The 12,796-nt window shown below is 36.2% G+C and overlaps 2 protein-coding genes across 4 annotated transcripts; both read left to right on the top strand.

Moving 5' to 3' along the window:
* Positions 1 to 649: 649 nt before the first annotated feature.
* On the top strand, positions 650 to 2,161 carry LOC111693672 (BUD13 homolog). Its single transcript, XM_023459044.1, has one exon. The coding sequence runs from the start codon at positions 852 to 854 to the stop codon at positions 2,136 to 2,138; it is 1,287 nt and encodes a 428-aa protein (XP_023314812.1). The 5' UTR covers positions 650 to 851; the 3' UTR covers positions 2,139 to 2,161.
* Positions 2,162 to 4,054: 1,893 nt separating this feature from the next.
* On the top strand, positions 4,055 to 11,631 carry LOC106651599 (sorting nexin-13-like). 3 transcript variants are annotated; one of them, XM_023459046.1, is made up of 15 exons: positions 4,055 to 4,396; positions 4,472 to 5,024; positions 6,914 to 7,026; positions 7,099 to 7,198; positions 7,269 to 7,355; positions 7,442 to 7,566; positions 7,645 to 8,200; positions 8,281 to 8,584; positions 8,654 to 8,849; positions 8,932 to 9,347; positions 9,412 to 9,805; positions 9,881 to 10,145; positions 10,222 to 10,410; positions 10,490 to 10,704; positions 10,781 to 11,631. In XM_023459046.1, the coding sequence occupies exons 3-15, from the start codon at positions 6,914 to 6,916 to the stop codon at positions 11,109 to 11,111; spliced, it is 3,291 nt and encodes a 1,096-aa protein (XP_023314814.1). In that variant the 5' UTR covers positions 4,055 to 4,396; positions 4,472 to 5,024; the 3' UTR covers positions 11,112 to 11,631. The 3 variants fall into 3 exon arrangements, with proteins under 3 accessions (XP_023314814.1, XP_023314813.1, XP_014225666.1); XM_023459045.1 differs by having other exon boundaries at positions 4,055 to 5,024; XM_014370180.2 differs by lacking the exons at positions 4,055 to 4,396; positions 4,472 to 5,024 and adding an exon at positions 6,373 to 6,618.
* The last annotated feature ends 1,165 nt before the right edge of the window (positions 11,632 to 12,796 follow it).

The following is a 12,796-nucleotide window of genomic DNA, read 5'->3' on the forward strand; positions in this document are numbered from 1 at the left end:
AAATAAAAATTCATAAAACTGAAAAATTTGGTCTCCTACTTTTCATCCTGTCATTTTTTCTACCATATATTAATCATGTGTTTGAATTTTGTAAATAAGCCTACTTCGTCCAAAAATACTCCTCTTAAATCATGTGAAAAAAGTAAATTATCGTGTTATTTACAGTAGAAAGGTTGATTGAAAATCATCATTGTCGTCAACTGTGTTTAAAGCAAACTTCTGTATGGAAAATGAAATCAATATTTAATACTCAATTTTTTAAATATCATAAGTATTTGATACATTCAAATTTATATGCAGTTTCATAGCGCATGCGAGCCTAATTAGAAGTATTAGTGAAGTAGGCGGCCTGTGCCCAATGCCCATTGCTCAGCCTTGTGACATAGGCAACTGCGCGAGTTATCAGCTTGTTTTACTTTATCTATCGATACGCCATTGCTAACCTTTCAATATGAACAATTGGAATGAATTGAACGAGTTTCAATTATTTAAAACAAAAATGCTTGCTTTTTTAACAGCATTAAGAGTAATTTCTATAATCCACTGGTGCGACGCGGCTGCTCGACTCACGCACATGTACCACACCGCACAAGCACACCGCCAGGCGCCACGCTGCTCGTGTGTCGTCATTCATTCGCAACCTTTCGAATTGAACACACGCGCCTAATAGCTCCTGAGTTTAGTCTTCTGAGTTCTGATTAATTATCTAAGCAGTGAACCTGCGTAGACGTAAATAGTTAGCCACGTGTGATTTGCGAAGTGAATACCGCGTGTTGCTTTGTTATTCTTTAAAAGTGTGTTATACACCAACAATTACAAAGTGACATAACCTATTTCGCATCCAAATAAAAATGGAATTCGTATCCAACTACGTGTTGGAGGGTAGCAGCAGTCGTGGTGGTTTCATCAAATCTCATAAGGATGCTCTTAAGGAAGTTAAAATGTCACGCGCGTCAAAACTTTCTCAAGCCGAGTATCTGAAAAAGTATTTGTCAAAAAATGGAGATGACAAAAAAAAGAAAAGAAAAATTTTCCATTGCAGAGTTAAAATTATTGATGATGATATCAATGATTTCAAACCTTTGGAGAATATGAGTGAAGAAGAGATTATTTCTTCACTCATGTCGCAGGAAGATGCTCCACAAATTGTAATGGTTGATGATCGTTTGCCAACAGATTTTAACAACAACAAACAGAGATGGAAGCAAATTGTAGCAGACTCAACAGAAGAATCTGTAAGTCAGGTTCAACAGAAAGAAATAGATATTGACAGCAGGACCTCTCGAAAAAGAAAATCAGCTGAAGAAAATTACCATAAAAGCAGAAATCATTCTGATTCTGATCTAAGCCCTCCAAGATCTAAAGGCAAAAAAAGTTACAAAGACAATAGTACCTGGGATACAAGATCAGAAAGAGACCAGAGAAGAAATAGTTCTGACTCAGATTTAAGCCCACCTAGATTTAAATCAAATAATAAATCTAATTTGATTTCATCAAGAGCCGCTAAAAAGGAAAGGGAACCTAAAAAGGTGAAAAAAACCTTAGATGGTACATCAGCTGGCCTTCAAAATATCAAATCTTTGAAAGAAGAAGAAGAAGCCAAGAAAAGACGTGAAAATGAAATGATGGAAAAAATGTCAAGAGAAATGAGTGGCTATGGTCAATCTACTGTTGTTCGTGATAGAAAAACAGGTAGAAAAAGAAATTTGGAAAGAGAAGCTGAATATCATCATGAGAAGCAGCAAGAACAAGAGGAGATCAATGCCAAATATGCACAATGGGGTCGGGGGTTGAAACAATCTAATGATCACATGAGTAAACTTCATCAAGATCTGAAAGAGATGGACAAACCTCTTGCAAGGTATGCAGATGATGAAGATGTAGAAAAAGAATTAAAAAGTCGTGACAGAGACGATGATCCTATGTTGGCCTATATTAAAGAAAAAGAAATTAAAGAAGGCAAAAGAGCACCAAGCTATTCTGGCTCATTCATGCCCAATAGGTTTGGTATTAAACCAGGTTTCCGATGGGATGGAGTGGACAGAAGTAATGGGTATGAAAGCAAATGGTTTGAACAGCAAAACATGAAGAAAGCAGTTAAAGAAGAAGCTTACAAGTGGAGTATTGCAGACATGTAAATTACCACTAAATAATAAGTAGTGTAAATAATGTACATAAAATTATTAAAATTATCTATTTAAAGAATCATAATTATTTGTTGTTATTCCATGAGTCAGTTTTGTCATTCCCAAAAAATAAATATAAAAATATTTGATATTGCATGAATCAATAATGTAGTTCATAGATGGGATACGTTAATTAAATTTCATATTGTTTTTTTTTGGGGTGTTTTAAAATTTACTGTAAATCCAAAAACAACTTGGCCACTGATACTTCAGATTCGATTACTATTCTTGTTAAAAAATTCTTTCTGACTTACTTTCATTCTTATCTCAAAAAACGTGACTTACTTCACCTGTTATTACTTAAATAAAAACCATTGCGTTTAATTACGAGAAGAATCAATATTTCCAATCATTCTCTACGTTATAAAAAGTGTCTTAGTTTACTTAGTGATGCAATGAAAGCCTGATCTTCAAGTAGTTTGATTTTTTGACATTTTGATCGTTGAAAAAGAACCTTCCGAAGGGTGATTATGAGCTTGTGAAAATTGTATGATTTTATGATCATTTCATTATCAATTTATCTAGCAGTTCAACATTTACTTTTAAAAAGTACACAATTCAAGGATCACAATTTTAGGCTAATCAGCATTAGAAAACTAAAAAGAATTTAGTTAAATCTTTTTTATTTTTATAAATATATAATATTTTACATTTTTTTTGTCTCTACAAGGTTAGGATTATTACGTACATACATACACTTGCTTATTTTTGAGATAGGAATATGGGTGAAAATCTAAAATAAGATACTTTGTACGCAATAAAACGATATATGTATTTCATCTCGTCCGTTCAGGAAACTAAAACTCTTTTCTTCAATCAATTGCTATATTAGACGCGTTTCTGTACAGTTTTTTTCATTACACAGATTGTGTTTACGCGGAGTAGAGTATTTTTTTTTTTTTTTTTTTTTTTTATTNTTTTTTTTTTTTTTTTTTTTTTTGACAAAAAATATTCAACAGCTTATTGCAAGCTTGGTTTGAAGCTCCATATAAGCTTTTATAAATTATGATATTGCATTAGCCTAGCATTATAGAAATTTTATTTTGCAATAGTAACATAGCAATTGTTCATTGAGAATCGTCGTTTAGTCACCGAATCTCTGTATCTTTTATTATTATTATTTTATATATTACAATTCGAACTATTTCAAATTATACTATTTACACTGCTATATCGACTGAATTGAGCAGCGATCTAACGGAATCGGCCAATCACATTGCGAATAACTGGGGGACAAAATGGCGACTCCCATTGAACGGAACTACTTTTTATTTATTGATGATTGATTGATGATTATTGATGATGATTGATGATTTAATCGGCGGATATTATAACAATTCAACTGCAAGCCAAAGCAGTAACCTACATGACACAGCTTGCTATAATTTCAATTAATTTAACCGGATATCGAGGAGCGCGCTCGCGCTCGCTCTGGCAAATATGACAGAAAGAGCTGCGGCGTACACGCTCCTCATATACATTTATTTATACAATTATTCTGCAAACCAAAACAGTAACCTACGTGACCTAGCACGTGTATTAACGCGCAAAAGTGCAATTTTGTGCATGAATTTTCCGTTGGAAAAAAATTATAGATTAAGTTAAAATATTTTCTTCAAAATCCATACCCAGGCGTTTTTGGGTATGCTCTTTTGGTATCCGGTGTTATTTTTGCGATAAACGTGAAAACTGCCTTACCAACTCCAGGTAAGAACTTCGTTTTCACCTACACATGGCAATGTCGTTTTTAGTAATTTTACATATCTACGTTATCCAAGACAAGTATAAAAGTTTATTGAATATTTAAGTTCATAGGTATTTTTAAAAATAAGGATAGTTACTGGCAGCGTTCCTGCCCTCTCGCGGCGCATCAATCTTGGGCACAGTACACATGCAAAATAATGCCTTGCATGCATCAGATCGCATGAATAATCGTGCGCATAAAGGCGGACATATAGATCTATACATATATACATTTGTACACACGGGCTCTTTCTCTCTCTCTCTCTCTCTCTCGCAGACACACGCACACGTACGTAGGTACCAGCACACAGCTGCGCGCAGTGTATAATAATAACGCACCGACGACTGCACACAGTGAACAGTCTGGCAGCAACAGCGTTGGTGTTCAGGTGTCAATCGAAACTGTCCCCTTTCATAACCGCACGACTACAGTAGCATCGTACACATTTTACAAATATTACCCTCGGGTAAAACATACATATATATATAAGTCTAACCAATCGCATGTAACGCGAGGCTCTCTCTCTTAATCTGCTCGTCAGAGTGGCAGCTGAATCGTGTTATAATAATGATGATGCATCGGTCGCGCGTGTACAAAAGTCGCCGTGGCGAAGAAGAAGCAGTATCATCGTGGAGCAGCAGCAGCAGCGTGTAACGTCAACTACTCGTGCTTCGAAGTGAATCATTATCCCACGATACAAGGATCACAATATAAAAGTGTCATCTAAGCTGGAGCTAAGCGCGAGCACGACGTCGTTGCCGTCGTCGTCGACGAGTCGCAAAGTGCTGCATCAACAGCAATCACAACAACAACAACAGCATCAACAACGTAGCGGCGGCGGTGGTGTCGGAGGCGGCGGCGACGGTGTCACAGGCGGTAGCAGTAAACTTGGCAAGAGTCAAGAGCCGTCGTCGAGAAACGATAAAACGTCCGTCGATGAGCCAAAGCCATCTCAGCCGGACGGGACGACGACGACGACGACGACGTCGACGACCAAGGGCAGCTTCAGTCATCGGCGCAATTATGCCGCCGCCGTATCAGCGGCTCTCTACAACATCGCCGGATTGCACACGAGAACAGTTCAAAATCCAAAGGTACGCATCGTTGTGACATTTAAACAGCGTGACATCCTTTTTTTTTTTTTTTTTTTAATGCAACTAAACGGGCTTGTAATAATGTAAGCGCAGTCGATCCGTGACAAGGTTAAATATTATCAATCGACTGACAGCTCGTACGCGAGCTACGATAAGCTGCTGCTGCTTTTTTTCTCGATGCTAGCATGCTCATTATGTATATTGTGATTATGCTGTGTTGTCTACCGCTCGAGACAATTTCGTGTAATCATCTTTGTCTCTCTCTCTCTCTGTCAGTCTCAGTCTCTCTCCCTCCCTCTCTCTCTCTCTCTCTTTCTCTCTCTCTCTCTCTCGTTCGCATACGAAATTCTCTATATAAACTTCTTTCCCGTGGTAGCCTGGTGAAAGTTGCCCTCTGCAGTGCACGCAGTGCATAAAATACTATTATTGAACAATGTGCACGCACACAAGCTCCTCGCGTGCTGCAGCGCACACACAGAGACAGAGAACATATATATACAGTATACACCCGCCATGCAGCGCATACATGTAGGCGTGTTGTACTGTATGCCACTGTACTACAACGATCAAAAAGCCTCGATATCTTCGTAATTCGGTTATTAATTCTGCTGCTACTACACCGAGGCACTGCGGTGTATTTATATGACACATATTTCTTTCGCGATAAACTTATAGCCGCGAGCTGTCGTCGTCGTCGTGCGATCTTTATTTGCCTTATCTGCTTCTATAATATGGAATTGATATGGGAAAAACGTGCGGCGGCTCCGCGGGGCTGCATTCTTGAAATATTTCGGACGCGATCGATGACATAAGTCGGCGCTGAATCGTTTCCGACTGGCCACTTGGCAACTGTTGCTTCATTGTAAAAGATTGAATTTACGTCGATTTTTTTTCGTGTTTTTACTATTTTTTCACAACCAGCTCGTATCTGTGTTCCTGGTAAGGTTTATTCATACATTTTAAACATTCGACTCGATAACAAACGATAATTTCTCTTGCACATATTAACAATTTTATGTTTGCTGAACGCATAACTTCGATTAGAAAAGTGTCCTGGATCGTACCAAGCGTTCTCTCTATCATTTCGTAATTCTCGATTCATCTATTTCTATTGCGCTATAAATTACGTCAAGCAGTGAAAGTTTCGTTATTTTAGAGCGTAAAAATTGATGATGCGCGCACCGTAAGACGAGACATGGCTTTCGTCTGCAATTTATCGACAGACGACTGTTGTTGTCGATGTTCTTCAACACGCTCTACATTGAATTTTGAATGAACGATACACGTGGTATGAGTTCGCGTTGTTTTGAAAATAGAACGAATAACAGTATAAGATTCTGCTTTCTGTTAGTACGCTGTTTGTTTGATTAGTTATTTGGCTGGTCCAATTAATTGTGTGAAATCTTTCTAGTATAAAAGACACCATTGAATCATGAATAAATTGATCATAAATAAATTAATCACTAATAAATTAATCATGGAAAAATTCAAATGTCTAAAAAAGTGCCCTATTATTTTAAAAAGCTTACATCATAAAAAGAAAAAGAAAATAAACAAGTTGATGAATAGAATACATGTCGTAGACAACAAGCAGGTAGCAGTTTTTGTTTTAGAAAACTGCAAAATCAGCTCCAAAATCAATATTTTATTCTTATTTTCTAAAACTTCTACTTTATATTTCTCTAAAAAGCCTTATTTACGACATTTGTTTTGATGTTATTCAGGATGCCATAAAGCATGTTAAAGAAATACATAATATCATGTAGAAGTAACAGAAATCAAGATTGAAAATTCTTCAAATAGTCAAAAAGCTATTATTTATATCATAATAATATTAAAATAATACTGTTTTCATAAATTTATTATTAACAACTTTATAATCTTTTCAGATGAATGTTTCTCATTACGGAATTGTGGGAGCAATAACAATCTTGCTCTTTGCCATCTTTAGTTTCACAACGCTAATACGAATTTTTTCACTGTTAGCAGTTTTATTGCTGGGGTATGTTTCAAATTTGTACTTTAAATGAAAATAACTACGTAGATTTCATGCTAATATAAAATATTTTTTCAGTCTTATAAGTTGTATATATAGAAAGAATGCTTCTAAGTTAGAAAATGCAGTCAAAGATGGAAGAGAAAACTTATATCAGAAGACAGAAAAACTTAGACAGGTACTGTTCGTTTTAGTTTGATTTTATTTATACTCATGGAGATGAATTTAACGTTGAATTGTCATTTTAGTTACTTTTGGAAGAGTCGAAGAGAAAGGTTACGTACTCGTTAGACAGAAGAGTGACTGGAAGTCATATTATTGATGAATCATTACAAGTAAGTATCACTGAGTTTACGCCAAATAAGGCATGGCATATCTATGTCATTGTATTAGTCATTAAAATTGTCCATTCGATTTGTAGGAAATTTTAGATTTTGTTTTGCGAGACTATGTAGAACCTTGGTATTGTGTGCTTACAAATGATGAAGAATTTACAAAATCTGTCAGAGACACTGCTCAAAAAATTGCAATCAACATTGCAAATAGGTAATTGTTATTTTAATCATTCAGTATCAACTTAAAATCATTTTTATTTTAAAATTTTAACGAATCAATTTGTTAAAGGGTCAAAGATGTGGACTGGATACCATATCTCACAACAAAACTCGTCGATGACGCAGCTTCACACATGCGTCTTTATCGGCAGGCTCGAGCAAAGATGAAGCATGTTCGCTGCTCGACCAGTTCGAAAGGAAGCAGCAGCTCACAATCCGGTGGCACACCGAAAAAGACACCTACACACCGCCGTAATAAGAGTGAAACAGATGTCTTTTGGTATTCACAATCAAGGTTTTACATACCGAACTTATCTTCTCTAAACGAACCCGTAGAGAATGGCGAAAAGGAGGTTGAATCTCTAGAGAAGGCGTTTTTCGATCAAGAAGTGCAGATGGAGAACAATCTGATCTGTCGCGATATCGTTTGCACCGATCCCGAACAAGAACTGGCTTTTCTTGGCGAAATATCAGAAATATTACTTTACTTATTATTGCCCAAGTCTGACTTCGACTGTCTCACTGTGAGATTTATTTTAAGGGAATTGTTAGTGAATGTTATTATAAAGCCGCTTCTTGATTTGTTTTCTGATCCTGATTATATCAATCAGGCTTTCATATGGCTGGTAAGATGAACGCTTTCTAAGTACTCGATGAGTTTAAAATCCAAGTGTACGATCTAACTAAATTTTTCTTCCATTTCTAGTGTACAAAAGAAAATAGTTTACCCAGTGATGTATTTTTAACCGTTATTAGAATGACTGATAGTGTGGAAGAATTACAAGCCACAAAAAATATCGTTTGTCGTGAAATAGCTCACTTACGATCTAAAGATTCAGGTGGCGAGGACGACCTCACTGTAAAACAACAGCTAAACAGTCTTATCTATGTTAAAAAAATACTTGACAATCGAATTATTGGCATGAAAGAAGGTCTCGATGCTTCTGAAAGCGACGGCTTGGGTGCAATTCCAGATTGGAATCGTTTACTTGTTCCTGGTTATAAATTAGGTTTGTATAATCATGATTGGACAATTTTCAATTTTGGATTCGAAATCTAATTTTTCATTTGTTTTCCAGTTAATTTGCCATTGGATGAATTGCTAAAAAATAACATAGCGTTAAGTTATTTTATCGATTACATGACCAATATAAATGCCGAAGCTTACCTTTACTTTTATTTAAATATATACGGCTGGCGTGTATCAGCTGAACAGCAAATTTCCGATATAGAATTACAAAAACTACACAACTCGCAGCAGGGTTCCACATCCAGGTAAAGGGTTTTATTCAATTTTCGACTTTAAACATTTTTTGAATTAATTTCAAAACTGATTTGAATCATTAATAATGCACAGCTCGTCGAAAAAGCGCAACGTGGATCTCGAAAACTTGAAAGAGGCAGCCTCGAAAATCTACCAACAATATCTCAGCGACAAGTCGTCGTCGAAGCTCCAACTCGACGACGCTCTCGTCAAAGCTCTTGTCAGTCGCATCAAAACCGAACAGGTGCGAGAGACGTGGTTCGACGAACTGCAGGCTTGCTGCTACGAAAAACTGCAGAACGAGGATCGCTTTTTGCCGGCCTTCAAACGCTCCGTTTCGTATTTAAAACTGTTGGCCGAACTGGATCTGTTGAAAGATCCGACTTCGGAGGACGACAGCAAGTCATTGGACAGCATCAGTTTGTCGAGCATCAACAATGAATTGGACACGCACGAGGAACACAACAACGATTTACCGAAGGACGGCTCGGAAAAATCAAAAAGCGAAAGTAAGTAAGCAGTGGTAAAATAACTTTGCTCTAGATGGCTAATTTTCCGATTTTACGAATTAAGCATCGTCGATGAAATTCGACACCAAGAGCAAGTCGTCCTCGTGCGACGATCTGGACGCCGACTCGACGGGTAGCGGTGGCGACGACAAAGCTGCAGCGTTGGCAGCTCGCGCGGAAGAGCAGCGCAGCACGGGCAGTGGCAGCAGCCACTTGAAAGAGGGACCGCCGAGCTTTTACGGCATCGAGACCAACATCGAGCAGTTTCTGAAGCTCGACGAGAGCGGCTACGATCCGAACGTCATTAAAAAATTGCAGCAAGGCAAGTTCGATCTGAGCGTGGAGATCATCGAGACGGGCATCGTTAACGATCGCGGCAAGACTTATGGAATTTACGCAGTTGCTGTCAAAAAGGCTTACGATTCTGGATATCAAGAAAAATGGCATATATATCGAAGGTAATTCTGATGCAAATGATGGTGTATACCAAGTCACGACCATTGAAATACTTAACGATTCAATTTTTTTATCAGGTACTCCGACTTTTACGATCTTTATCAAAAAATCAAAGAGAAATACTTCGACCTCGCGAAAATCGCATTCCCGGGTAAGAAGGCTTTCCACAACATGGACAGATCGACACTGGAGAGGCGAATGGTCATGCTCAATGCTTGGCTGATACAAATCACCAAACCAAACATCGTCGACGGTCACATGGGTTTGCAGAACTTGCTTCTCGCTTTCCTCGAACAGGGTGATTACGACAAAGGTGTTCCTGGCGGACATTTATCCAGAACCGTAAGTTCATTTCGATCGAGACTTATTTTCTATAGCTTTTGCATTGTGTTTTAACGTGATTGGTGAAATTTAACAGATCGATACCATTGTTAATCCACTTAAAACGTCTATGAAAACCATAACACAAACGGTAAAGAACGTGCCCGACAACATGATCAACACAGTGGATGGAGTTATGGACAATATAAGCAAATTTTTTGGAAATCCGAAGAAAAGTAGCGTATTTTACGAGAGCGTCAAAGTCGGCGCAAGCCTCGATGCGGAGGTATGTCGAGATAATAAGTTTTCTTTTATTCTGTTTTGTTTGATTGGCGCAATTTTTAAAACGAAACTTACGTTCACAGACCGACGATAATATACCGTTGAGGATCATTCTTCTGTTGATGGACGAAATCTTTGACTTGAAAAATAGGAATCAGTGGCTTCGGCGTAGGATAATAACCTTGCTGCGACAAATCATTCGCACAATGTTCGGTGATATTGTTAATCGAAGGATCGTTGAGTACGTTTCATTTCTGACTAGTCCCAAGAACGTAGCGACGTATTTAAAATTATTCAAGTGAGTATTTTTTACCTTGATAAAATTTTCTTTCATAGAATTGTATTATAAGCGAAATCATTTTCTTTTCTCTCAGGCATAGCTTCTGGCCGAATGGCGGACGCGCCGAGTCGAAACCGCCGCGAGATCCCGAAACCAAGAGCCGGACTCGCGTCGCCGCCAAGGTCGCTTTGCTCTCGTGCTTGTCCGACGAGCTGAAACACATAATCGGCAGCGAGACCACGCGTCGCGGTCTTCTGCGAGTATTCGAGCTGTTTCAACGGCCGGTGCTAAATCGTCGTTTGCTCTACGTGCTTCTCGAGGGCATCGTTCAAAATCTGTTCCCAACGACGGATCTCGAGAGTATATTTCGCAAACTTTATTCCGTGTCACCGAGGGTCAAACACAAGTGCAAAAACAAATCCTGATATTGAGATTAAGATCGGTAAGATTCCTCGGTGAAATCATAAGAATCCATACGATTGCTTGAAATGGATTTTTGTGTTTAGTGTTGCTATTAAAATACGTGTACATGGTATTATTTTTTAAGATCGACCGAAGTGGAAATTCAAACGAAAAGAAAAATACTATTTCAGTATATTTTGTTGTCTTTAATTTTAGTTTTTTTTTATTTGATTTTATATTCATGAATGGAAGAGTTTTAAACTCGCTATTGACTTTTCTGTTTTTACTAAAGAAATAAATATAATTTGAAGAAAAAGTATTCATATCTAGGTGCTTTAATAGTTTTTTTGTGTGATATCGAGCAACGCCTACGTATCAAATGAACTCGTAAGTTCGAGCTATTAATCAATTGTTATTTTTTTTAACATTTTTTTTGGAATAATCAATTCTTAAAATAATTTTTTTTTCATTCGATAAAATGTATATAATTACAAACTATTATACGAATAAAATGAGTACTGTAATGACTTACTTTGCTACAGAGAAGGATAGTTTTTAATAATTTCATCATTCATTGCAAAACTTATATTAAATTGTAATACATGTTTATTGAATTGGTTACATGATACCCTAAAAATTTATAAATTAAATAATTGTATGACTCATTATCTATATGTGGAAAAATTTATATTATCTTTATATTGAATGGTAATCAAAATTTCACGAAAGCCATTAGAGTGTAATGTGAAAGCTAATTAATAATTTATATCATGAAAAGGCCAAAAAATGTAGTGGATTGATCATCTTCTCATAGGAGTTTATGATCATGAGACTTAACTAAGTATTGGTATTAAGTAGAATAATAAGCGCTGATTTGTGATTTTTCTAAAACAAATACGATAAATATCAATCATTATCAAGAAATAGTTTTTATTTGTTTTCTGGCAAAGATGTGTCACAACTTACGCACATAAGTTTTATTATAAATGTCTACTTTTATACACTAAGAAAGGCACAGAACATACTTTTCAAAATACACTGGATTCAAAAAACTTTTCATTGAAATTAGAAAAAAAAACTCGAAATCTACATTCCATTAGCATTTGAGGTGTCAACACATAATTTATACTAAAAAATAATGGTGAAATAAACCATGTTGATAAGATCTCTTTATTACCTTTGAGTTAAATGAAAATTTAAGGATGTTAAGTTTATTTTTAATCGCAGAAACAGGTAACGGGTATTTCATGGGTGAAAAATTTCATTAAAAAAAATAAAGTAACAACATTCGCTAAGAATGTTTTTTTTATACTTGGTATCTTTGTAATTTGTATGAATAGTATTGTTGCAAATATTTTTTATAAAAAATTACGATTAACATGAAAAATTGTGACAAAATTGAATTATCATTGAACGCGTTTGTACTTGTTCATTGATAATACATACAAAATTTTTTCACGGCATTAATTTTATTTTTAAGCCCAAGTTCTGATTGGAACTTTTATACGAGAGATAATAGCTTAGTTAAATAAATAAAAGCCAATTGAAAATGGATATTAGTTGTAATAAAATCAAAACCAAATTGTACATACAAACTCAATGAAATGTAAATATTTATGATAAAAAAAAACTCACGAATAAATGTCTCTCTCAGAAAAATCACTATCAATCAATTGTTATGGAATTATCAATTTTGGTAATATTTACA

This window comes from Trichogramma pretiosum, unplaced genomic scaffold (assembly GCF_000599845.2).
Source record: "Trichogramma pretiosum strain Unisexual culture from Peru unplaced genomic scaffold, Tpre_2.0 scaffold53, whole genome shotgun sequence".
Lineage (NCBI taxonomy): Eukaryota > Metazoa > Arthropoda > Insecta > Hymenoptera > Trichogrammatidae > Trichogramma > Trichogramma pretiosum.